This window comes from Salarias fasciatus, chromosome 18 (assembly GCF_902148845.1).
Source record: "Salarias fasciatus chromosome 18, fSalaFa1.1, whole genome shotgun sequence".
NCBI classification, from domain to species: Eukaryota; Metazoa; Chordata; class Actinopteri; order Blenniiformes; family Blenniidae; genus Salarias; species Salarias fasciatus.
This window is the reverse complement of record NC_043762.1, coordinates 14,678,921-14,705,337: the sequence shown is the minus strand read 5'-3', so window position 1 is coordinate 14,705,337 and position 26,417 is coordinate 14,678,921. Positions and strand designations below refer to the sequence as shown.

At 43.5% G+C, this 26,417-nt stretch overlaps 1 protein-coding gene and 1 long non-coding RNA gene across 2 annotated transcripts in view; one reads left to right on the top strand and one right to left on the bottom strand.

The window, feature by feature from the left end:
- The window catches only part of clcn2a (chloride channel, voltage-sensitive 2a), a 43,679-nt gene extending 23,116 nt beyond the window's left edge, over positions 1 to 20,563 (top strand). Inside the window, exons 5-25 of the mRNA XM_030115675.1 lie at positions 338 to 471; positions 894 to 974; positions 2,962 to 2,985; positions 3,453 to 3,531; positions 5,477 to 5,602; positions 6,497 to 6,581; positions 7,081 to 7,182; positions 7,988 to 8,072; positions 10,383 to 10,538; positions 11,002 to 11,071; positions 11,164 to 11,274; positions 12,340 to 12,553; positions 12,701 to 12,834; positions 13,975 to 14,219; positions 14,571 to 14,682; positions 15,249 to 15,295; positions 17,346 to 17,414; positions 18,651 to 18,689; positions 18,785 to 18,889; positions 19,701 to 19,787; positions 19,931 to 20,563. Of these exons, the coding sequence (XP_029971535.1) occupies positions 338 to 471; positions 894 to 974; positions 2,962 to 2,985; positions 3,453 to 3,531; positions 5,477 to 5,602; positions 6,497 to 6,581; positions 7,081 to 7,182; positions 7,988 to 8,072; positions 10,383 to 10,538; positions 11,002 to 11,071; positions 11,164 to 11,274; positions 12,340 to 12,553; positions 12,701 to 12,834; positions 13,975 to 14,219; positions 14,571 to 14,682; positions 15,249 to 15,295; positions 17,346 to 17,414; positions 18,651 to 18,689; positions 18,785 to 18,889; positions 19,701 to 19,787; positions 19,931 to 20,446 (2,621 nt within the window). The 3' untranslated portion in view covers positions 20,447 to 20,563. The remainder of the gene's footprint in view (positions 1 to 337; positions 472 to 893; positions 975 to 2,961; positions 2,986 to 3,452; positions 3,532 to 5,476; positions 5,603 to 6,496; positions 6,582 to 7,080; positions 7,183 to 7,987; positions 8,073 to 10,382; positions 10,539 to 11,001; positions 11,072 to 11,163; positions 11,275 to 12,339; positions 12,554 to 12,700; positions 12,835 to 13,974; positions 14,220 to 14,570; positions 14,683 to 15,248; positions 15,296 to 17,345; positions 17,415 to 18,650; positions 18,690 to 18,784; positions 18,890 to 19,700; positions 19,788 to 19,930) is intronic.
- On the bottom strand, positions 6 to 25,782 carry LOC115405904 (uncharacterized). The gene is made up of 3 exons (XR_003933473.1): positions 25,724 to 25,782; positions 19,011 to 19,026; positions 6 to 24 (listed from the first exon to the last, which is right to left on the bottom strand). It is a non-coding gene; the product is annotated as an uncharacterized LOC115405904 (long non-coding RNA).
- Between the last annotated feature and the right edge of the window lie 635 nt (positions 25,783 to 26,417).

Below are 26,417 nucleotides of genomic sequence, written 5' to 3'. Positions count from 1 at the left end.
AGATGCACACACACACACACACACCTAATTCATACACAAATATGCATTAATCTCACTAATCCATAGCTGATTCTCTGTGTTTGAGTATTGTAATTGGCCCTGCAGTGGATCATAAGGTCCTCCAAGGACATGTCTCTAAGTGGTGGCATCTGCAGGAAACCCGTGAAATATACCTGTAATGAGATGTGCATACAGAAAACTATATGAATATCAATTGGATATTCCTCTCCTCAATTATTCTCCTCATCCCTTTTCTCTGTAATTGCTTTCTTTCAGCTCTCCTCCTTCCCACACTCTGTCATCCTTGTGTTTCTTCTTCTCTTTTCTCTCTCCTCAGGCTCAGGTATCCCTGAGATGAAGACAATACTCCGAGGGGTGGTCTTGAAGGAATATCTGACGTTTAAGACCTTTGTGGCGAAGGTCATTGGTCTGACCTGTGCCCTGGGCAGCGGGATGCCGCTGGGAAAGGAGGTAGAGTCTGTTTTTTTTTTTGTTTTTTTTCTGTCTCCTTCATCTCTTCTTGTCACAGCCCCCCCACCCCCCCACCCCCCCTCTGGCTTTACAAATTACAAATGACGGATTGCTTGACGGTTCTTGAAGTTTCCTGTCTGGAGGATTTATTAACTTGGCTTCTTCTCGACTCATTAAAGCCGGAGCTGTGAAGATAAAATTGTGATTTGCCGCTAACAGCAGTTACTCAGAGTAATTAAGTGGTCTGGATGTGAATCGGGGCAGCGTTTGATTGCTTTCAGGTTTTTTTTTTTTTTTTCTGGAGCAATGCCCCCGAACGTCAAGCGTTTCGATGGACTTCAGGTTGTTCCCTGTTGACTGATGCTTCTCTTCCTCCTCCTCCTCCTCCTCCTCCTCCTCCTCCTCCTCCTCCTCTTCCTCAGGGCCCCTTCGTGCACGTCGCCAGCCTGTGCGCCGCCCTCCTGAGCAAATTGATGGCGGCTCTCTTCGGCGGCATTTACATGGTGAGAACGGTAAACATATTGCGAACTGGAGATGCAGATGTCCCAACAGACTGCAGCACAAAAACCTTCCCTTTACTTCTCCGAGCAGAAGCATCACCGATATCCCTCCATCTGCATGAGACACTTTCTCAAACTGAGATCGAGAGGTAAACTGAGGAAGAACTCCTCTCTGGTAGAACAGCTCAGTAGGGTTGGATTTAAATCCCGACCTCGACCCCATCAGACACCTGAGAGCCCAGATTCCCTGCTGGGAAACGAAATGCTGGTTAAAGATTGAGGTTTGTGCGAGCAGCCTGGTGACCGCCGTGAGGAGGAGGAGGAGGTGGTGCCGGTCTGCCGTGGCTCTGTACAGACCGTTCACACATTTCTGACGCGAGGAAGTTGAAAAACTTCCATTATGTTGTTTCTTTAGATTTCAAACAGGAGTCAGTGACAGAATTAGCTGTTTATCAGGAGATATTAGTGAACCGTGGGGAATTATTTTCTATGTTACGAATAAAAATCACTGCGAGAAAAGTTTAAAAATCACAGAGAAGAAAGGTCGACGCTGGAGGAAACTTTCCAGGTCTCCCATGAGTCAGAGCTGCAGCTTCTTTATGGCTGAGATCAAACCTACGGAGAGCAAATTTAGTTCAAGCTGTGGCTGCTCTGAGCGGCTTCCATGTGAGGCACACCTGAAAGGGATCGGCGAAGCGCTCCGTCTGCACGTTGAAGAGCGGCTCACCGCCAACTGGAACCAGTTCAGTTTTATGGAAGTACAAGTAGAAGGAGGAGGCAGATGGCAGGGACACTGTGCTGACCTTAGAGTCTTAAAATACACGCCTGGAATTTTCCTTACTGTACAAAAAAAACTCCTTGTTTTTCTTATTTCGCTCTCAGCAATAAATGCAGGAGTGTTGATTAACAATTGCAAGTATTTCTTTGTTTTTTCACTTTTTTAGGAGCCGGTTCTGGCAGGAGTTCTATATAAATCTGAAATATTATATATCTGATATAAAGACACACTTCCAGTCTGCTCGAACATCTAAAAGTTGGCTTTAGTATACTTTAAGTCATTTCTTTTGCAGAAGTGTAGCTTTCCTTGGACTATAACCTTTCATCTGTATGACTGTACAATCCCCAACTTGGTGAAGTCCTTCACGAGCGCCTTTGCAGTTCTTCTTTGGTTTTTAAACATTTAGTATTCCTGACAAGGTTTCTTTCCTTGAAATGTTTCCATTCCTATGAGTACAAATACTGAAATATTCCCACAGGAACAGCAATGGACACTTCTTTTACTTTTGGCATGAAACTATCTCAAACTGAAGTTTTTGTTCTACATGTAAATTAGAGAAATAAACCTCAGTTCTGATTTATTTTACCAGCTTTCAGCTTTCAAATCTTTGCTAAACTGTCATTTGGTATTTCTCTATTTTAAAACATTAGAATAAAATAGAAATACTTTATTTTCTTCCTGATCAGAACTAACTGCCCTCTCATCTGTCATTTTCTTTATGTTGCCGTTATTTGAGGAGAAGCTAAAAATAGCTCTTGCACAGACGGATACTGAGGAGTTATTTGACGTTTCTTTGACTTTTCTGCCATTCCGCAGGACACACTCTCACCTCCACTCATGCGAGGCCTCCTCCTCCTCCTCCTCCTCCTCCTCCTCCTCCTCCTCATCCCCCCATCCTGTCTCTTTCTGCTCTGGACGCTGTGCCGTCGCTCCTTCTCCTCGTTGTGGACCAGTGTGGAGGAAGAGAGAAACACGTGTCAGCACAGTTAGACGAAGACTCAAATAGCCCAGGGGTCATCTGCGTGGCAGCAAAGCATGATCAGGCTGGGAGAATGCTAACTCAGTCCGCCGTGGAATCGGGACCGTGCAGACGCTCGTCCGCTGCTTGTTTGATGTAGTTGTGGATGTTTTCCAGGAGGAGGATGAAAAGAGAGGAAGGTAACCTCCACACTCACACATATTTCTGTCTTCTTTCTCTTTTCACTGCTAAAGGAAGAGCCCTTTGAGGGAAACAAGGTACGAACGCACGAGTTCAATAGCTTCTTATGTCCAATCCCATCAGCATGAATAATCCATGCTGTCCATTTCAGAGGCTGGCGATGGACTGATGTCTTTCCATTTGTCTGCGCTGTGTTTGAATCAGCTCAGTGAACCGTCGCAGCCAGCCATTGATCTGTTGTCCCCCTTTCGTTTCAACAAAAACATCTCATTCCACGATCCCGCCACTCAGTCCTGTCTTTTTCCCCCATTACGGCCTCTGCTCAGACATGTAATCTCACCCGACCCGGAGCAGATGCGCCGCTTTCACCGTCAAACTGCTGCATCTGTGAGCCGGCAGTGACTTTCATGAGAGATGCCTTTCTTTTTGTTGCGTCTTGGTGGCATTGCATGCACTCCGTGTGTGTGTGTGTGTGTGTGTGTGTGTGTGTGTGTGCGTGCGTGCGTGCGTGCGTGTGTGTGTACACGTGACTCCTCTCAAACAGAACGAGCTGAGGAACACGGAGATGCTGTCGGCCGCCTGCGCCGTGGGTGTCGGCTGCTGCTTTGCTGCCCCTATTGGAGGTGAGAGATCATGTCTGAAGTGGATTTGATTATCGCAGATAATTACACAAGTAATTAGATGAGCGGAATCTTTACGCCACCAGCGGCCGAGGACGTCGGGCCTGCTCAGCATTTCTGTCTAACTCTCCGGCTGAAGGAAGCGCTCTGTCTCAGCAGATATTCACTTGGAATCCCGCTAAGATGTGTCAATAATGGAATCTAATGTGGGGGTAATGGTGGAAGGGAGCAGAAAAATCGTCAAAATAAATCAAACGCCTTAGAAATGTCGCTAGTATTTTCACTTGAGAGGTTCCTGTCATTGTACTTGAGTAGTACTGATCTTCTCTTTCCACCTCTGCCTACAACAGGAGAATGAGTGTCATAGATGGGATTCATGTGTTTTTAGTGATAAATCGACACATTTGACGCTTAATGAAGATTAACGTAATGAGAGAAAGTGACGATCAGAGCAGTCGATCTGGTGTTAATGAAGCAGACGCTTCTTCACTGCAAAGGGTTAATGGGAACCACAGCATAGCTGAAGAGAAACAATTACCAAACTATCGAGGAAAAACTCATTTAGTGTGGATGTGATGAGCCACTTTTGTTCGCCTGGTCTTCCACTGAACCTTCGTCAGCAGATGGATTCACCTTCTTATAGAAATGAGAGCATTCTGACTTCCTCAGTTCCTTCTGAGGAATTGAAGGACTTCTCGACCTTCATCTCAAAGCTTTTACTGATTCAGCGTTCCTTCTGGCTTTACATTTTATTTGATTTCCATTTCATTTTCCTCGATCTTAATTAATATTCCGTTGGCTCACTCTGGTGCATTTTAAGGCCTGCAGTGTGTGAAACGCTTCAAATTACCAAATCTGATGAAAGTTTCCCTCTTTTTCGAAGCTTTCAGTGGAAGAACACGATCTCTATCAGCTTTTCCCATCATGTAAGGATGAAAACGATAAGAACCGTAAAATGAGCCGGAGACGGGACCTCCAGACAAAATTTTTTTTCCTAAATTACTTTTCTTGTGTACAATGTTTGAAGAGAAAGCCTCTGGCTGCACGACATGAGGCAGGAGGAGCTCGTCTCTGGAACATGACTGACATTCTGTCTCATTCGTTCAGAGCAACTGAACTAACTCGTGCTGACATCTGTACAGTATGTTCAACACACTCTGGCTGCAGCTCAGACACAGTAGTAAATCTGCAACTTAAAAAAAAAAAAAAATGTTGAATTGTTTTTAGTATTTGCAGATGAATAAAGCTGAATTAAATAGATGCTGTTTGATTAAATACAGTTGCTATTAACTTCTTTATGCAGTTGTTTAATGATCAGATCCACTACTTCTAATGAACATTATGGTTATTTTAGAAAAGACTTGCATTGCTTTTGACTGCACTCCTATTATGAATAGATAGAAAAAAGTGATTTTTTTTTTTTTGTTCACACAGACTGTTACTTTATTAAAAAAAAAAAAAAAATCACAAATACAAAAGCATTTTTTATGAACACCTTTTAAAACCAGTCTTTCCAAATTAGTCAGAGTTAAGACACCATTGGAAATGAGATGTTACATCTGGAGGAAATATCTATACAGAATTAAGCAAAAAAGTTTATGAGCAACCAAAATGCAACAAAGCAAAAGCTACAAAAATAAATGACACAGATACAACAAAGTTTAATAATAGAAAACGTAATTAAGTAAAACAATATTGAAATTACAGAAACCACAAAGTAGTAGATAACAATACTCTTAATTAAATTGGACTAAAATGGAACAGCATTAATTAGATTACAGTCATTTCTATCCAGACGAAGTGAATGTGTGAGAGATGTTTGGCTGCTGACATTGGACACAACAGCATTGAGTTCCTGTACGGGAGTGTGATTGGAAAATAGTGGTTTAATTGTTTTAGATGCAGGAATGTTTCACTGTATGTGTGTGTGTGTGCCTGTGCTCTCCAGGGGTGCTGTTCAGCATCGAGGTGACTTCAACGTTTTTCGCGGTGAGGAACTACTGGAGGGGCTTCTTCGCCGCCACCTTCAGTGCCTTCATCTTCAGAGTGCTGGCGGTGTGGAACCAGGAGGAAGGTAATGTGCCTGAAGGGAAATCTTTTTCTGTTTGTATGTCAGTGTTTTTGTGACGATATACCCCATGGTTTGTTTGGGTTTTTTTTTTTATTTATTTAGAGCAGTGGTGTTAAACTCATTTTACTTCCACATTCAAGCTAAGCTTGGTTAAACCAGATCAATAAAAATATTGAATTATTAAATCCATTAGATATTTTTTTGTCATACTTCAGCTAGTCTGGTGGTCAAAATGAGTTAACGGCTGAAACAATTCAACAGTGAGCAGAATTCAGACGTGTAATAAAGGTTATGAAAGGTAAATACAGTCAGTGGGCTTTAAGCGTTTCATCAAGTGTGCTCAGTTAGCAGTGAACTGTGGCTCATCGTGTTAATAACTGATGCATAGCATTTATAATTGCGTACACTGTCTAGTTTAGTGTATTTTTAATTGTCTATTAATGGTGAAGTATGCCTCCCAAAGCTTATTCGTGACCAGACATTTTGTTGTACAAAGTCAAATGTATAATGTCAATGTTTAAGAAAATCCGAGCACCAGTAATATTTTCATGAAGGGTTCAGCCTTCTCTTCTCCATGTGATTTCCACTTCTGTTTTTCTAGTCTTAGTGAAACAGTGTGTTGAAAATGCTTGAAAACAGTCAGCAACACAAAGCGAACGAGCTGGTTTAAATTCCAAAAATGAACATAAAAGACTGAAGAAAGAGTACAGCTTTAATCCAAAAGGTCTTTATTTGTACTTCGGTTCACCTCTAGATGTAGTGATTGTCAAAACGTCTCATTAAATTTGAGCTTACAAGCAAGTATATTTTAAGGAGAGTTAACAAAGCTGTTCCTGCTTGAAAGGTTCAGTTGTGTTTGATTTTGTCGCTTGCTCACTGCCTTCCTCTTCTCCTCAGAAACCATCACTGCTCTCTTTAAGACCCGTTTCCGCCTGGACTTCCCGTTTGACCTTCAGGAGCTGCCAGCGTTCGCCGTCCTCGGGTGAGCGCGCCGCTCTGTACTGACGCCACATTGAAAGGGAGCTCTGATCCCACGGCGCCCCGTTTATTCGGCTCCTCTCTCTGAGGCCTCATCCCAGACACTTTCGCATTCCTACCGGGAGCCCGACGCTCCATTTGCATTCGCTGAACGGGCCATGAAATTAACTTTTTACCCCACTGATTACGAGCGGAGGCTGCATCCACCGCTGCACTTGCCAAATATGAGTTATTTGACGCCAAAATGTTTGAATAGAGAGAAACAATACATTGACACTGCTTGGATTGCTATTACAGAGATTTTTCAAAAGTGACTGACTTAACCAGCCAAAGCAACAACAACCAAAAGGGGAAAAAAAAAAACAAAAAAAAAACCTGCTGCTGTATTTCTGTGTTGGCAAATGTTTCTGAGAGCTGCTGGTTTTGGGTTTTGCTTTGGCCCAGGATGGTTTTCTGTTTCACCCGCAGCAGAACAAACAGACCATGGCTGTGTTTGTTTGTAGGATTGCCTGCGGGTTTGGCGGCGCTCTGTTTGTCTACCTGAACCGGCTGATTGTGGAGTGCATGAGGAAGCAGAAGACTATCAACAAGTTCCTGCTGAGGAAGTGAGTATCTGATCCCAGCCTTGGCGTATTTATTTGTTACCGTCACTCATCTTTTTTTTTTTTTTTTTTTTTTTTTTAACCCTTAAAACAGTTTTCAGAAATACCCTTCTTTTCTTCCTTGCTGGTATTTTGGTGGCAAAATATTGATACTGCTTCTGCTAAAGGCAGATGAATGTGAATGTAATCACAGTCACCGCTCCGCTTCACACCCAGCTGTGGTGTGTGAACGAGGCTCAGGTGTTTGAGCAGGTTGTTCTTACATCCCGGGGTCAGCAGGTCAGCCTCTGCTGCTGCATGTAAAAGTGTCCTTGGGCAAAACGCTGAACTAGTTTGCTCCTGATAGCTGGATGCTTCCCTGCATGGCGGCTCCGACACTGTTGATGTGTGGATGGATGAATGCAACTGAAACTGTGACGTGCATTCGAGACACTCTGAGGTGAAAATGTGCCGTAGAAGTGCTGCACACTCAATAGGCAGACATCAGTTTAAGTGCAAATCTGAAGAAAGCCACTCAGTGCATCTAAATTAGCTCATTTATTCAAAAATAGACCCGAGAATGACCAACCTCCAGCTAATGAGCCCCTATGTGTGTGTTTGAAATTGATTTCTTGCCCCTGTGCTACAATGAAAACGCAGTTCTGGTAAATCACGGTGGAAGCCCTCGTGTAAATTGGGTCACTTTCACACACGGCTCACATGAAGCTATTCATAGGCTGTTCATGCACGCGAGAGGGAAATCAAGTATGCCCATGCAGTATGACAAGCAGACTCATTAAAGACCCCACAGCCCGTCTCTTCCTGTCAGGCGCCTGTTGTATCCGGCCCTCGTCACCCTGCTGGTCTCCACGCTCACGTTCCCGCCGGGCCTCGGGCAGTTCATGGCTGGACAGGTGAGAAAATGCTTTCGCACCCCTCTGACGGTATGATGATTGTTGTGAGACGCTTGATGGTAATTTTCTATGAAGTGGGAGCTGCTGCAGGTCGGGGGTCATCCTTGATCACACCAGCAATCATGTCATCAGGGATCTGGATTAAAATGTAGACTCACATTATTGTGCAAAGTGTGATTTGATACAGTGTTTAGGCTTTCTGCTTATGAATGGCATTGCAACAGTAAACTATAATCTTGCATTTTTCGGGTAAAGTAAATCCAAGGAGCAGGCCTGAGGCTGCTGTTCATAAAAAAATAAATAAATAAAGTTGTGCTGGTGCTGTTCTGCCACAGGAAAACTTTAATAACTGACAGAACAAAGTGAAATGTGGCTGGAGCTGTTTTCAGGCAGAGATGCGGAGCAAACATTTTTTTTCTGTGTGTGCTCGTGTTTTGGGCGAAGCTGTCACTGCATATTCATCCCACATAACAATCCATACAGTTTCATTTTGAGCCAGTTCTCAAAACAATAATAATAAAAGAAAAACAGGCTGATAGTCGGTTGAAGGAATCTGTTTTCCTCGTGGATCATCCTTAATTCTCACAGTGATACAGGAAAAAAAAAAATCTTGCAGCAAGACAGAAAAATACAGCCTGCAGTGTCAGCATCGCGAAAGTTGCACTTGTTTGGAGAAAGTGTCTGCAGCGAGTTGATGTCGTATTGAAAGATTAATGGCTCCAGGGATATCACTGCCAGTCTGATGGTCTATCGCTTTCAACCAGACTGAAATATTTCACCCACTGTTTGTGATGGAGAGCTTTAAAACTCTTAAAACATTTACAGTGTGCGCGGCATGAACTCGTCGGCGGTGAACACTTCAGTGCAGATCTGTGATGGATTAATGGGGCGTTCCGACTGTTTCTGTCATTAAGTTTGAAGTTAGTTGGAGGAAGATGCTCTACTGTCTGCACACTAGCGCTTCTTAAAATTGCTAAACTGATTCATGAGCAAATGGGAGAGGATTCAGGGAGGAGTGTTACACGATACACTCATGAGCTGCGCTCTGTCGGTACAGCCAGCAGCTCTGAGCAGAGCTGCAGCTGCCGCGTTTGGCTGCGGCAACCGGCTCCTCGGATTTTCTGCGTTTGTGATCGAATTTACAGCACGTGTGTGTGTGTGTGTGCTGAGTTGTGCTGCGACTCTGGAACACATTACACACGCAGGATTTGACTCTGCGGCGTTTCTATCCGACATGACCGATGTGTTAACCGCCCGGTCCATCCATACCGTGGCCACCCTGCAGCTTTCAGCTGTCACCCAAACCACTGCATGCGGTCGGCGTTGCGCCCACCCGTTATTAACTCATGAATCACTGCGGTCGGAGCAACGCGACATCTTTTGCCACAATCACAGTTCCAGTCTGTTTCAATCAGCCTCCGCAGCAGTCGGTTAAAGAGCTGAATTATCTCCCTGTCTGTCGAGCGGCAGCGATTCCTGCTGAGGCTGCAGCAACGGTACGCTGCATAATATATGATGTTACGTCATACAACAACTACATTTTAGAGCATTTTTTTGAAGTTGTTTTCTTATTTACCGTGAGAAAATGTGACAAAAAAAATTCATCCTTGCCTATAAAATACATTTGAAGATGCAACATCCTGTTTTTTTCACCTGCATGTCCTTCACTGCATCCATTCCTCTTCCCCTCCTGCTTTTGTAGCATCTCTTTCCTCCACATCTCTCCCACATGTACAATCAATCCGACTCATGTCCCACACTTTCCTCCCAAACTGTCCCTCCAATGCTCGTCCGTTTGACTCTCGCTGCGAAAACAATGGCGCTGCTGCCAAAGCAGCCCTGCATAAATCCTATAAATAAAGATGAAAACAACACAATTAAAAACATCAAAATAGTATCAACTGCTGACACGCGGTCGCTTTTTTTGATTTAAAAAGCCTGTCGGCTTGTTTGTTCTCCCGTCAACATGCGGTCCCGTCTCCGAGTTGAACAGCAACACGATTTGTTCTTTCCGCTTCAGCACATTCGATTCAAAACAAATGAATCAATACTGCGTTCCAGTGCCAGGTCTCAGGATTAATTTGAGCAGGTTTACATCAATATAGAAAATAACTGTGGGAGAAAAATCCCTGTAAACACCCAAGCAATACAAAATGCCAAATACTTTGTTTATAATGTTTCTTGATTTGGGTTCTAACCAGGCTTTTGTTCGGACTTTGTTAAAAAAAAATCATTTTTAAAAGAAACCAGTCACTTATTTTGAGTCTTAAATTCACGTTCAGACGTTTTCCTCTCATGTCGACCTGCCAGCTGACGCAGCACGAGTCCCTGGTGGCGCTCTTCGACAACCGCACGTGGTGGCGCCAGGGCGTGGCGGAGGAGTTCGACTACATCAGCCACCACCACGCCTGGAAACACCCCCAGGTCAACGTCTTCATCACGCTCATCCTCTTCATCATCATGAAGGTAAGTCCTGGACACAAGAACCTGCTGTCGCCCGCAGTCTTAATTTGGATAAATCTCATATAGAAGCTGGACGATTGGAGAGCGTCTGTCTGTTAACTAACTCGAGGAACTCAGATTGAGTTTTTTCGCCGTTGCAGCGGCGCCATTCCTCTGCACTCTCTGTGGATTTCCTCCTTTCTAGCGTTATCCTTCTCATCATGTAATCCCACAGTGGTTCTGTGAGCTTGTTTATGTGATGATTCTCTATCTGCCAGAGGGCACCTTGCTCCTCTTGCCGCTGTCGCCGGCTCTGGTTGTATCTTTTGGTGATTGAATCTTGAATCTTGGACTGATCAGACGCCTCCCTGCTGCTGTTGTGCAATGCATCGGAATCTAAATATGCACAATTGACTCTCCAGATGATTTGTGAAATGTGGGGACTTTTCAGTACAGATTCTCCAATCCTTTGCTTGCTCTGCCTCAGTTCTGGATGTCCGCCGTGGCCACAACCATGCCCGTCCCCTGCGGGGCGTTCATGCCTGTTTTTCTTATTGGTGAGTGAAATCAACAGGTTTTTTTCTTTAACTCACTTATGCAGAAGCAGTGAACTCTTAAAAAAGCTTGTGTTTGTGTGTGTGATCACCAGGTGCAGCATTTGGCAGACTTGTCGGGGAGATCATGGCGACCATGTTTCCTGATGGCATACATGAGCACGGCACTGTATATCCCATAGTTCCTGGCGGTTATGCTGTCGTCGGTGAGTTTCTCAAATCTGAAAGATGTGCTTTGCTTGTAATGACCAACTGAACTGAAATAATTGAATTTGAAGAATTGAATATAATAGAATATTTTGACCATTGGAGATCAGGCAGACTATCGGCGTAATAACGAGAAAGAAGTCGGGCGGAAACGCTCTTGTTGAACACTTTCGTCGAACTGCCAACCTTGAGAGTTTACAGTCAGTCCATTAATCTTTTATCCATTTATTCACCTTGAGCTGAAAAGGTGGAGAATTAGTCATATTTTCAGGCTTTTTGTAAATCTGTATGCACCAGAAATCTGCCTCTTTTGTCCCAATTTCTGCTCGAAAGGAAAAAGCATCAGGACAAAATATTCCAATAAGATAGAACCTACTGTACCATCAAAATGGACTTTTTGTCCTGGACATGAGTCTTTAAAAATGAATTTGTCTATTTTTCTGGGTACTGTTTCAGCTCCCAGTGTTACACTGAATTACAGGTGCTCAGTGTTCTTGTTAAAAGGTTTTTAAATGATGCTTAAAAGTCGAACGTGTTGGCTCAGCTGGGTGACGACAATGGAAAATGGAAGTGAATAATGATGTTATTGCTTTTTATTTCTGGAATGAAAGCACAATTAGAGCGGAAATTTAAAAAAAAAAAAAAAAAAACATGTTATTGAGCTGAACGTAACAAAGATTAGACCTAATTGGTGCTAATTTCAAACCTGCACGATAAAAACTGCTGCCGCTGTACTGTTGGTGCCATTTGTCTCCCTTTGAAGCCGTTTATAGAAAGCGGCTGATGAGAATTGATCCCTCCTAAGTTGAACTTTATGTTTTGGACCAAAACAAAATGGAAAATCATTCAATGCAAAATTGCCCCGGTCATGACTCACTGGGATGACAAATGTTATGAATGGGAACAACATCCTGCCCGTGCTTCGCCTCCACGATCAGCTGCTCTGCAGAAAACTGTCTGATAAATTGTCACTTATTCCTTTTTGTAGTTTCTACTGTGTGTCGATTGCTTTGAAGAAATGTGTTTGGAAACGCAGATGATGGGGTTTTTTTTTCCCCTTCCAGGTGCTGCAGCGCTTTCCGGAGCAGTCACCCACACGGTGTCCACAGCGGTCATCGTGTTCGAGCTGACCGGCCAGATCTCCCACATCTTGCCCGTGATGATCGCCGTGATTCTGGCCAACGCCGTGGCCCAGGCGCTGCAGCCGTCGCTCTACGACTCCATCATCCGCATCAAGAAGCTTCCTTATCTGCCCGAGCTCGGGATGGGGCATCACGAGTGAGTCTGTGATCACGTTCTCTTCGCTCGCCGTGATCTTTTTGTTTCTTTTCTTTCCTCTCTCTTACCGCTCTATGTCCGTCATTTCCACATCTCCCTGTTCCATCTCCCCGCCACTTAACCTCGGTCTTTTCCTCCGTGTTTCAGGAAGTATAATTTCCGTGTGGAGGACATCATGGTCAGGGACGTGCGCTTCATCACTCTGACCTCCTCCTATCGGGAGCTGCAGGAGATGCTGCTGACGGGGCAGCTCCGGACCCTGGCCCTGGTTGAATCCAGAGGTGAAGCTCATCTCATTTATGTATGGAAAGCTTTTAGTCAAACTTAAAATTTTAGATGAATGAGCAATGACCGTCAACTTCACACAGAGCTGATGAAGTTTCCCTTTTGTTGGAGTTGTCTTTGTTTTGATTTTTTTACCACTTGATGTTTGCTTTTTTTCAGTCTTCTTTTAACATTTCGTCCAAGTTTATACTTGGTTTAATAACAGAAGTGTGATCTTAAAAAAAAAAACGAGACAAAGTACTGAAAACAAGGGCCAAATTCCTGCTGCACCCAACTGGAGATAGGAGACGGTGTTAATGATGTGTGACCGTTGCAAGGGCAGCCCTCGGACTGGAGACAATAAAATGCCACCTTGAAATTGAATTTGTAATTAAAGGACAAGATGTCACAGATTAGCAAAGAGTCCAAAACTGGCTGCTGGTTTATTGGATGTTGGCGTGTTATCTCGGCCGGGCGCCAGACATGTGATGTGATTGTGCACAGATTCACATGCCCTTGAGCAAAGTCTGGACAATCAATCAGTTCACTATTTGTGTGTTCCTTTATCATAACTAAACATGCACTGTCCTGACTGTCATAGATCTACAATTTCACAGTTTTGCTTCTTTTTCCAACTTGACAAATTATCAAACCTATTTAACTATTGAACCAAATTAAATAAAATAACAATGCAATTTGGAGGAATTGCATTTTTTCCAGTATTGTATCAAAGTCAAGCTGTGGTAGTAATCTTAAAGATTGCTCCCAACCCCATTTTCCCCTCAGATTTCCCAAAACATTACAGTGAAGCCAGTTGCACCAATGGACACAACCTGTTTCACCAACATACAGCAAACAAAATACAAGCAGCTCTGATCAGTGAGTCTAAGAAGTGTCTTTTTTTGGTTTTCGTTGACATCTTGACAATCAAATTAAATTTGAGCAATTTTTAATAATTTTAAAAATGTGCAAAAAAAAGAGCAAGTCCAGAATGATCAGTCAAGACACCAGAGCGATCCTGCTGTCCTGTATGTCTCATTTCTTGAAAAGTCAACAGGTTTCCTCAGATGAGGAGTTTTTGCCGCACACACACATGAAACTGCTTTGTTCTTTTGTGTTTTTATCGGTCTTTCACTCTTCCACTCCCCTTCTTTCAGACTCCATGATCCTGCTGGGCTCCATCGAGCGCCTGCAGCTCCAGTCCCTGCTCTCGCTCCAGCTGGGCCGCCAGCGGAGGCTGGAGTACCTCCGTCAGCTGGCGCAGGACAACGGCACCAGCGACCACCTGCCCAGTCTGACCACGGACAGCACCCCCAGCTCGCCCTGCGCCCACACCCAGTTCAACGCCTCCGCCAACACAGGCGCTCGCCAAGGGGTTCGCTTCCTGGTGAGCACGCAACAGGTGTGAGGCGTCTGGGGGCGCCAGGGCGGGGGCCGGGGGAAACCCGACGTGGGGTTGGGGTTGTAGCAGTAGAATTAAAAGCGGATCAGGCACAGCATGTGTGAAGCATGTAGCTGTAGGTAAGGGCACAGATGGAGATTTTTGGACTGCTCTTTTGGTAAGTGTTTGAAAGCTGTGTGGAATTCGCTGTTTTTGTACTTTTTCCATTAACACGTGTCTTCTGTGTTTCTGTCGTCTGTGCCCTCACCTGTGCTGTCCTGCGCATGTGCTCGTACCCGTCCTCTCTCTCTCCTTTGTCGCATCTCCGTGCGCTTGTGTCTGGCTTTCTCTGTTAATGCGTTTTCCGTGTAGATCTCCACAGAGGAGTCTTCCTCCTTCAGCCCGGTGGTGTCCAACGTTCAGCTCCCTCTGAAATCCGCCCTGAAAACGGTTTCTGCCATCAGTGACACGGAAACGCCAAACAGTATGTATTTTGGCTTCACATTGTATTCAAATTCTTTGACAATCTGTGGAAAATGGCTTTAAACTGGAATTGTAAGCGAACATAGAGAGATTCATAACACGATCCCGATGTCCTGTTCACCAAAATGTTTTCACTTGTATTTTTGAATCACTTAAGAAGGTGTAATTAATACATTTGTCCCCAAACACCATTGGTATTTAAACGCCTAAAAATGTTGGGACAATCTCTTTAAAACAAAACAAAACTAAAAAATCCTCAACATCAAATTACTAAGACAAACTGCTGAATCTCTTGCATTTTCACTGCAGGTGGATTCCTGAGTTTCTGTACGTGCCTAAATATTTGTTCTTATTGGGGCTTGAATCTGAATAGCTAAGAAAGAACTGATGGCATCTCATTCCGGTCTTAGTGTTGACACTGGAGACCCAGCTTAATCCTGTTGGTAGATGTAATGACGTTGAAGAGACTCATTTTAATGAGAGGATTTTACAAACACATTGATTTTTAGAAAGGTCAGATTCAACAACCAGATTTATTAAAACCCTCTTTTTCTTCCCCTCCTCGAGGTTCTCAGACCCTCTCCTGTGCTGATCAAGACCAGGAGCTGCTGGAGGTGAGCACAAAAAAAAAAAGAAAAAACCCCAAAGCAAAATGGGAGACATGGGATTGAGTGTGTGTGTGTGTGTGTGTGTGTGTGTGCGTGCTGCAGAGTGTGACATGCGCTGTATGGGAGGCTGTGTGTGTGTGCTCGCTCTATTCCACGCATACGCCGTCCACCTCGTCGTCCTCCTGCCGCTGACAGGCCGGATCCACCCACAGGCAGCAGGGCTTTCCTGTGTGATCTCATGCTGTGGTCTTCGCTCTTCTCCTTCTTTTTTCTTTCTTTTTTTTTTTCTTTTTTTTTTTTGTTCGTGTGTGTGCGTTTTCAAACTTGTGTGAGTCATTGCACCCCCACCGTCAAACGCGTTTGAACATCCTACATTTTAGCATTTCTTTCTGCTGCGTCTCAGGCAGCGATGGTGTCATCGACTGCGGGAAAATGTTTTTGGCTCCACCGATGTGCGGCCAGACGTTGTTCAAACCCACAAAACGGCCCAGCACACCTGAAAGTAGCTAAATGTGGCAGGAAAACATTTCTACTCGAGTATTTTAACTGTATGAACCAGGACATGTATTTTAAGACAAGCTGGTCAAACAGCACAGTTTTTTTCATCCTTCATGGACCGTTTGTCTGCAGCTCCCCAGCTTGGACGCTCTCTCTTCTATCTTCAGTTTCGATTTGTTTCCTCAGCACATTTACTGCAAACAGAGAGCTGTAAACAGGGCTTCATAACCAAGCAACGTGCCACAGAAGATGAGATTAATTTGCCTTTTTGCTCTCTGGACTGTAACTCCGAAAATGCTTTCACGTTTTTCCATAATTACTAAAATCCTTGAAACTGAAGGCTTGATATTTAAAATTCAAATGTGTCATTATGAAGCCGAGTTATTTCATGGCGTGGATATGAAAATATTTTCTTAATGACATTTACTAACTTGGAAAATTTGCCCTTGTTGACTTTATTTTGATACAGTTACTCAAATATGTGATTATTGCAAACTTTTAATACAAGTTTTGAATGGTTATTTTAGATTTTAAAAAAGTTTAATAAAATCAGGCAAATCTAAGGTGAGGAGTTTTTATTGATTATATGTACAAACTGAGTCTGCAGCACTGAACCGGTTGTGTTCTCTTGAATCCCAAAAGATTCCATGAAACGAAAGTGTGTGAAATGCATCAGTGTTTCTTCCCTGCAGTGTAACACAGATATTTTGTCTCTGCATCAGTTTTAGTCACATCCCATTAAAACCGTTCAAGTCGAACAGAGAAACTGTGAGAAAATGAGGGGTTCGCATTTGCTTCTTGGCTAATTTATGTGGAACAGAAGTTTTTCAGCCTGATACCTTTTCTTTAAAGCCTTCATGTTCGAAAGCGAGAAGTGGAAACAGGCTTAAACCTGCATGAAATATGAAACTAATCCAAAATTGTCAGAGGAGGAAAGTTTTGCTAATCTGACTTCTGCTAATCTTCTTTGATTGTTGCTTCTTTCCATGGCAAATACCTGCAGGGAAAAAAAAGGTAGAACTAATGAGATTATCGCTGGAATCTGTGGCAACCTTTTAATGTGATTAGCCGCGGCTGCGTTTCAGAGGTTAAAAGCTTTCTAAAATGCGTTTTTAGTAAAATCTTCACTGTGCTTTTTCAGCCCTGGTGATATAAAGTAGCTGCTGTTGTTTTAGTGAAAAACAAGAATTGATCAAAATGATTTTTGAAATCAAAGTTGCTGAACAGAACAAACTAACAAGAATGCTAAAGTAGAAGATGTTCAAGTCCTTTTTTTTTTTCTTTTTTTTTTTTTTTCTTGGCAGTCGAGCTTCTTCCATCGAGTGTTGTATTAACGCCGGGCTTCTTGTACGGATTCTGTGCCCTCACCTTCATCTATGGTGCAGTAATTACACCCTTTCAGCAAACATTGTGCTCACATCACCGAGACTTCTCGCAGCAGAAGTCAGACTGCGATCCGATGCTGCTCGGCGCAGAAGCGGCTCAGAACTGTCCACTTTCACTGACGCTGATCTTAACGCTGTGCTGTGTTGATGCCTTCCCTCTTCGCTCTCGGAAGAGCTCGGCTGGGCCGGCTCCTCCTGAAAAGAGAAAGCCCAGGCCCAAACGAGTGAGGATCTCCATGGCGGTAAGACTGTCTGCCGCCTAGAGACTGTTGCCTGGTAACCGTTGCCTTGCGACACACACGTAGTGAGTGCTGGACCAAAATATTTGTGGTACACAAATCGTGGCGTCAGAGTGGCTTTGCGGAGAGAGAGCGAGATGAAGTGTGTGTGTGTGTGTGAGAGAGTGTGTGTGTGAGGTGGGCAGGTTTAACATCACTGTGAACTGTTCGTCAGCTCGACTCCAAACTGTTGCTGAAGCTCGTATGTGTTACTGTATTACTTCCTGTGTTTATTCGGTTTGTTTGTGCCATTTTCTGGGTTACTGATGAATAAAGAAAGGGGGGAAAAAAAGTGGCTTCACTTTTGAATGTCTACTCAGATCGGCCATTACATTATGACCACTGGTAGATGGAGCGTCAGCCTGTCTGTTAGTGGGTGGGCCGCAGGCGGGCTTTGTGTCCTAAATGTTGAAGGGAAGATTCATGAAGGGAAGCACGTGTGGTCCCGTCCAACAAACAAGATCAAAACACAGGTTGTGTTTAAAAGGTTTCAGAATGCGCATTGCAGTTTGTTGGAGGTGGGGCTGAGTGGTGGGAGCTCAGCCCATCCTGACCACTGTCCACTCGTGAAAGATGCCACTGTGGGCGTGTGAGCGTCAGAGCTGGACCATGTAGCCGTGAAGACGATGTCCTGGTCTGATAAGGCCTGTTTTTCTTTAAATAAAGTAGCTAGATAGTTGGTTTTGTATGGATCGTATGGCACAGGGATGTCCTGTGGGATAAAGACGAGCCTGAAAAAGAGCGATAACATGTGGAACATGCATGACTTTTCAAATGAAGCAATAGTTTCTGGTCGCTCTTTCAGCATGATGGTGCTCCCTGCCGCAAAACTAAATGGTTCTTGTCTTCAAACAACAAATTTGAGGTGTTGACCTGACCTCCAGTCTCGGTCCAGTCGAGTATTTGTAAGACGTGCTGATTGAGGCAATCTGCTCTGAACGTCGTGGCGTCAAACACCACAGGACGCCTTCAGATGTCCAGTGGCGTCCACAGCTGGGGACCATGACCATGTTCGGCCGGGGGTCATAATTTTATCCCTGATGGGTATACACAAAGATCATGAAGCTTTATGATTTTTTTTGTATTCCACCAGATTGGCTTCCCTGTGTGCAGCTTACAATCTGATGTGGCGTTTTGATGCTCAGTCTTACCCTGTGTGTTTATCAGACTAACATTTTTTTTTTTCTTTTTTCTTTCCAGGACTCCACCGAAGTGGAAGATTGCATGACCCCTTCAGATGTAAGACCTGCACTAACCGTATGTAATCCAAAATGAGTGTCACAGCGCAGGCCTGGTTAATTATCGCGATGGTGTAATGTTTTTCCTCGCTGTAGATAGCGGAGTGGGAGGAGCAGCAGCTCGACGAGCCGGTGGACTTCAAGAACTGCAAGATCGACCCCGCCCCCTTCCAGCTGGTGGAGCAAACGTCTCTGCACAAGGTACAGCGTGCACAAATAGCCAGCAACACACACCGCAGCCAGGCTGTTTCTCAGTGGCCGCAGGTAAACGGGTAAATTACTCTCATTTTCATTTTACTCGGCATCTGTAAGTAATTATCACACACACACACACACCACTGTGTCCTGTAATGACAGGTGGAACAGAGAAAGGCGGTCACAGTGTGCAGATAAGACGCCTTTTGAATATGATATGTGTGAAAGGGAGGACTCGCATCCGTATGGGTGTCAGTGAAGTGGATAATAGTGAAAAATGAGTCCATTCAGAGCAGCAACACTTTTCCCATCCATGAGAATTGCGTGACGTTGGGATCTCTGAGACCCAGAAATAGGTGTGAGAAATGTTCTTCAAACAGGCGCCATCCAGTTCAAACAGTTCAAACTTTGTGCTGTATTTACTTTTAGCTTGAACGATAATCCTTCAGTCATCCTGCATTTATAACAACTGTCTTGATCCTGTCTGGATTTTTTTAAATAAATGCGCGTTTGCATCCTGATTTTATTTAAATTGTCCACATTGTCCCAAACTCTCAGGACATTTTTGCCACACAGATGGCGTTTTCTAATTATCTGTGCACGTCGCAATAGTTCTGAAAGGCAACAAGCTGTGAGGCGATGATCCGAGTTAGTGCCTCGTCCGACGCGGCGACCATCTCGCCAGCCAGAGAGTCGATGCGGTCTGACTCCATCATTTGGGGTTTACATAACCCAGATCCTGAATGCAAATGAAACCCCCTCTGAGTTTGTATTCAGGCCATGACCGACCTCTCCTCCTCGCCCTCCTCTTCCTCAGACTCACACTATCTTCTCCCTGCTGGGCCTGGATCACGCCTATGTGACCAGCATGGGACGCCTGGTTGGAGTGGTCTCTCTCAAAGAGGTGTGTGTGTGTCCGGGTATTTCAGTTGTTTAAGCCTGGGAGAAAAAAAAAAAAAAACATGTTTTATCAATGTGCTTATCAATTACCACCTTCCCTGTGTGTTTTTCTTTCCACTCTCATTGGATGTGATGCCTGCCTCGTAGCTGCGGAAGGCCATCGAGGGCTCGGTGACAGTGACAGGAGTGAAAGTGCGCCCTCCGCTGGCCAGTTTCCGAGACAGTGGGAACAGCACAAACGTTTCTGAGGTAACAGAACTACACAAGCTGTGCATCCGCCACAGGGGGCTGTCCCTGCCGCGGGAGCCCAACCCGCCGGACGTGGAGGACCAGCCGGATCTCCAGTACAACGAGATCCCCGTCAACTTCTCAGACCAAACCAGTCTGGAGTCGGAGGCGAGCTGCGGCGACGCCGCCGGTCAGCCGTCGGATCTGGCGCTCCAGGAGAGCCCCTCCTTCACGGAGGACCAGACAGACTTCACTTTTGACTGCAGCCCCTCCCACACCGAGGAGTCGGAGCTCGCCTGTGACTTTGACCCCCCGACACAGACCCCCGAGCCGGACGACGTGGAGCAGGAGCAGGGGAGTCCGTCTGTGCACATGGACCAGTCAGAACCTGAGGGCGAGGGCAGTCCGGCTCACGCCGGGGGTCCGTCAGACTGATCCGATCCACACTGTCGCCTCATGAATGTCGACGTTTCTTACATTTCTAGAGGTCACACTCACCTCCAACTCCAGCCTAGATACACCTGTTTCTACCGTTGTTGTGACGTGTGTGTGTGTGTGAGAGAGAGAGAGAGAGAGAATGTCTGTAAATGGATGTTTAAAGGATCAAGCTGGCCTAATAATATAGTTATGGTCAACACGTCTGTCTAAACGATCGAAATCAACTCTTTTCTGACTGTCCTGTTTGTGGCTTTATGGGTCCAACTGAGAAGAGAAATCTTTAGTACGAAAAAACCTTTTATTTCTTTTTTTATTTGATGGTGGAAAAATAATTTAAAAAAAAGAAATCAGTAGTTAAAAAGGAGAGGCTGCTGCAGCTTCTCCTTTTTGCCCGAGGCTCGAGGTTTCATCAGCCACTACAAACCGAACCTCAGACTTCGAGGCTCAATTGCTGTTTGCCTTATTTTTTCTAGGTATCTGCGGCATTACGGTCTTCAATGTCCTTAATGAATGAAGCCGTGTTCTCAGACACTGCCTGGCCTCGGGGCGACCAGAGCATAGCAGCAGAGCACCGAATTGTCCCGTCACAAGGCCGCGATATTTAAAAACCTAGAAGGCTTCACTGCTGGAGGCCCAGAATATATAACAAACCCTTAAAAAAGGCTTAATATGCTTCCTTAATACGTGTGTGTTGTTTCTGAAGAAGGTAATATCCACTGCTGCAGTACTGGCTTCTCTAAGAGTATTTTTCATTGAGTTTCATAGTTCATTTCTCACTTTCTCACCACGGTGTTTCATTTAGTGCCGTTTTGGAGGTTTTCATCATATCGCATCAGCAGATGGAGTCTGCTCAGTCGCCACTGCAGGAGATTTCTGTTAATCTCATTATATGAAGCACTTTTGAATCCATACTGGCTTAAAATTTGAATATAAATTGTAGTTCCCCTGTAGAAAAGAATGACTTCAAACTTTCACTTTCACGATCGTGGAGCAAATTAAGAGTTTGAAGTCATAAAAAGTGTGCGAACAGATGCTAAATTAGACATTTAGGTGGAATTTTTGGGCTCATTATTGCAATATTGAAAACTAAGAGCCAAGTAATTTGCTCAAACAGCTGGCCACGGTTGTTTTGGAAAGCCTCTCTCGAACAAGACCCTGTTTGTTTGAGTCTTTTCGAGTCTTGTGAGAATTTACAGGACCAGGAATATGAAACTGGAATATTTCCACTAACCAGTGTAAAAGAGGGAGTCATTACTGGAAATACAAAACTGTTTCCTGCAGCAGCTTTTTGCAAGAAAAATAAAAAGTGATGAATTTAATGTGAAGTTTTTATAGCTGCAGGTTTGTATATAAGACAGAGGATGTTTAGCAGCCTTCAGTAAAAGTAAATTATATTGCCCACTCGTCACCTTAGATAAATGATTTATGGTTAATTATGCCGCTTTTTGAGTGGTTTATTCCAGTACTTTTTTGGGGGGGCACTATTTTTTTTCTTATATATCATTCTAGATTTTAAGAAGGTAATGTTCAGTTGGTGGAAATCCATATTATCAAGAGGTGCAATGGCTGCACCCTGGATATAAAGACTTGCCAGGATTTACACTCTCAGAATACAACTGACGCATCTACAAATGCTGATGATTCCCCATAAATCGCAAGAAAAATGATTTTTGTTTTTTGATGAAAACTATTCAAGCTTGGTGTAACAGAACCTGCAGAAAAACACACCAGCTGACATGAATTTCTCCTCAAATATTTTATATTGGGACTTGCCCTTTAAAACCACAAGTACAGGCTTTTGGCCAGGACGACAGGTTAAGTTTTGGGGGTTTTTTTATAGGCTGAGTTGACAATAAGAACATACTGAAAAGCACCAGCTTCATCCTTTATGTGCGTCTGCATGTGTTTGCTAGAGAAACCTTCCCGCCCGCGCTCAAACATTGTCCAACCCTTTAAATTATTTTGATTATACACACCAAAACAGCATCCCACAACACCACAAAAACAAAAAAAAAATAAAAACAAGAATGTCATGGGGCATACAGTGAAAATGAAAGGGGAGCAAATAATAAAGAAAGCACAGATGAACCATTTGTTCAAATGAGCACATGATGGTATAAACGCTAAAAACTACCTACAGTAATCACTCCCACTGGACCAATATATCAGCAGGCCAGAATAAATGGCTTATTATTCCAAGATGTCATGTTGTTTGTTTATGTGTCGGCTGATATGCAATAAATTTCCATCAGTGCAGTAAAAGGTGAGGTTCAGAGCACTTCGCTGTCGCCCCGTGTTGCAGCATTTCGTGATTTTACTCTTCAGCTTCAGAACTCGTTCCGCACACGTGAAACCCTCTGCGAGCTGGGATCTATTCACACAGTATAACAAAGGCAGCTTCCAAAGGTCCGCCAGGCTGAGCACAGGGCTCTAAATACCACAGAAGCACATTGTAATTACCATGAATATAATTTACTGCACATGTAGCCTCGCCGGCTTTGCAGGGGCTGATTCGATAAGGGCAACGCAGGCTCGGTGTCGTCGTTTGAAACTGCCTCTACATCCCCTGCTTTTCTGGATTTTGCCGCGTTAACGTGTTTCTAGCATGATAAAAACCGTCGTTTTGAGCTCCCAGTTACAGAATGGTTCCGGTGTTGCGCCAAGTTTTTGCATGACTGATGGGAATGGCGTCCCCCTCACAGGCACCAGTACATACGAGACAGATTGGCGCCATAATAATTTTGCATCGTAATTCCATTCAGCATAAATGTGGGAGAAAAAAAAAAATCCATGTCGTGCTAATTAAGAATCAAGCAGAGTGATTCGGATATATTTTCCTCCATCCGCCTTGAACTGTTTGCTGCGATGGACGACGCCGGTAATCACTGTTAAGTTTTCAGAAATGTGCTGAAGCGGAATGATCTGCAGAGGAAGTGAAACACAGTGTGGAAACACTCCCGAGTCAGAAATCTCAATGGTCCGCTCTTTTAAATAGCAAATGGATGGCGTTTATGTAGATTTATTTCAGTTTTTAGCTGTTTCGATGTTCAACATATTTGCACGATATTTGGGTGCGAAAGAGTCTTATGGTTGTTGTGGAAGTTGCAAACTCATCGCAGTTCAGTTTCCATGACAGCATTCAGCCGTGCAGCAGCTTCTGCATTTCTTTTGAGTTTGTTTGTTTGACATCTGATAACAAAGCGGACAGATCTGGACCCGCGGTCTCCATTCGTCAAGCGTCGTGTAACTTTTGTCCGATGTTCGTGTATCTTTTGCAATACAGATACAAGTGCCAAAAATGTCTCATTTTATCAGGTGAATGTTGAGCAAATCTTGAGCGAGTTTTACATGACTTGCAAAAAAGACTGCAGATACATTTTAACCCAAAGTCTGTAGTTATGTAACTTATGTACGAACAGTTCAGTGCCATTCCAGCTTAAATCTGTGGTTAATTCCCAGAATTCAAATGAACAAATTTATTTAGAATCAAACTTTTTGATAAAGAGGTTGAAAGAAAATGTGTATATATTTTTTTTTTCAGATTCTTACATATACATGCAGTTTTTTCAATTAATTTTATAATTAAATTACATTATTAGATTATAAATCTTAAACTACTAAATCATGAAACTTTCCAACTTCTCTTCTTCACAGTGACCATCGAGCATTTTTTTTTTGTGTGTGTGTTTTAAAGGTTTACAGTTATCTGCTCACTCACTCCAAACTTTCAGTATCTTTCTTGCATTTTTCTGTCTCCAAATTTTCACATTCAAGTGACATAGGATACTTTTCTCTCTCATTTAACAAATGATTCTAAGTGAGTTTTCAAGATTTAACAGATTCACATACAAACGTTGAAATGGCAGAAATGCGGGAACAGAGCTGTTGATGGCTGCTGCTGCTGCTGCTGCTGCTGCTGCTGCTGCTGCTGCTGCTGCTGCTGCTGCTGCTGCTGCTGCTGCTGCTGCTGCTGGGAGTAAATGGATCTTCAGCAGCATGTTGGCTGCAGCATGAATCCATCTGCAGGGATTTGCTGGAGGTTAGCTTCTGCAAACAGGATGAAACCAGCAGGACTGAAGCACCCTTCAGCGTGATGACGGGGAAAAATGAGCTGAGACAGCCACAGATTTCCACATCTTGGATTTTATTTATTTTTTTTTTTTTTTATGGATTTACATTAATGAAAAGCACCTTCACGGTTTAATCTAGCTGGTCAGTGTTAGAAGAGCAGATCCACTTCATCATATATAAACTAATTCTCCCAACCATCAGTGTGTGTGTGTGTGTGTGTGTAGGAATAAATATTTTCAATACAGTTACAAATATATACCTATATGCACAAGCACATGTGTATTTCATAAAAGAGCTTTAAGGAAAATACTGAATGAAGTAAGAAAATGTGAAACAAAAACCTAAACCAGACCAGGCGGCCGCTATCATCCATGAGTCGCTGCCACGGCCAGAAGTTTTTATGATGACATGAACGATGATTTTCACGAAGTGCTGCTGCCCTGTTTTTATATATTCTTGTGAAAACATAACATTTGAGTCATCAAGACTTTTTGCTCATGTGGTACATTCAAGTATGGTTCACCACCAAACAAACCAGTATCATTAGGAAGCTTTACAATATGTGTGTGTGTGTGTGTGTGTCATGCATTATACTCCAGAGCTCTACAGCTCCCTCAGACCATCTTCCAGCGAATCTTAACCATTTATTTATTTATTTATTTATTTATTCAATTCTCCCCAGCTCTTACAGACATGCTTTCTGTCTCGTTTCTCCTCACGTTTCATTTGGAGTGTTTTTCTGGGCCTTTACAGACTGTGATACTTGTTGGTTTTTATTTGCGCTGCATTTGCACAAACAATGAGTTAAATATGAGGTTCTGACACTGCGTGTTGTGTGTATATTGAGGGTGGTCGTTTCCCCCAGTTTACAGCCCCTGCTTGATTCAGCCGAGAATGCGACGCAAATGAAATACACTCTGTGTGTAACAGCATTCCATTCTTGTGCTGACAACATGGCTTTGGGATTAAGACAGCAGGGGATGAAGATTTCTTCTAAACACTTTGGAATTAAATTGTGCTCCACACATGATATCGGGGTCCACTTTAAGCTTTCTGTTGTAATTTCATAAGTGTGAACAGTCATTATGAAGATCCTTTGTTTATCACCGCACACTTTGGAACGGGATCCAGTTCTCAGTCACGCAGAACTCGGCGTAACACCGGCTGTTGTACAGAGCACACACTCTTCTCTCATACACACACTCAAATGCTCTGTACTGTATGCAGCCTGTAGATATTTACACCATGACATGTTATCTTTTACGACGGCGCGCGTTTAATCAAGCCTGCAAAACGTCGAGACATGTACCTCCTGTACGAAGCCCCGTGATTCCCACAAGTCCAAAATAACTTTGTAGAGCAAAGTGTGTGCGTGTGTGTGTGAGTGACCCCGCGTTACAACCTTCAAATGGATGTAAGTACTTTAGCGTCATGCACCAGTTTGAGCCATATTTCAATCTTATGTGAAATCACTGCAGCGCACCAGCTTTTTTTTATTTTTCCGTCCACGTGTGCAACGATTTATTGACGTCCTCCTTTTACGTTTGCATATAGAATGTGAAATAGTGCTTGCCATATAAGATATAAGGAGTTAAATGTAGAGAGTGTATAAGCTAATTTGCAGCGTATCTAGTTAAGCAATAAGTCTGTAGTATCTCCCTTTATATGGCACCGGCCTGTATATGCTTTGTACATATGAAAATATATGGACGAGAGTTGCGTACATGCTATATTGTACATAGGAGAATTATGCATTTGAAATCCAACAGCCATTGTTATTTTTCAGAGGACATAAAATTGTTTTTGTACATGAGTGAATGATTAAATTTAAAGTAAAAGATTGAAAAAAAAATAGATGATGGTTGTGTTTCTTTCTTTTATCGTTTTTTTTTTTTTG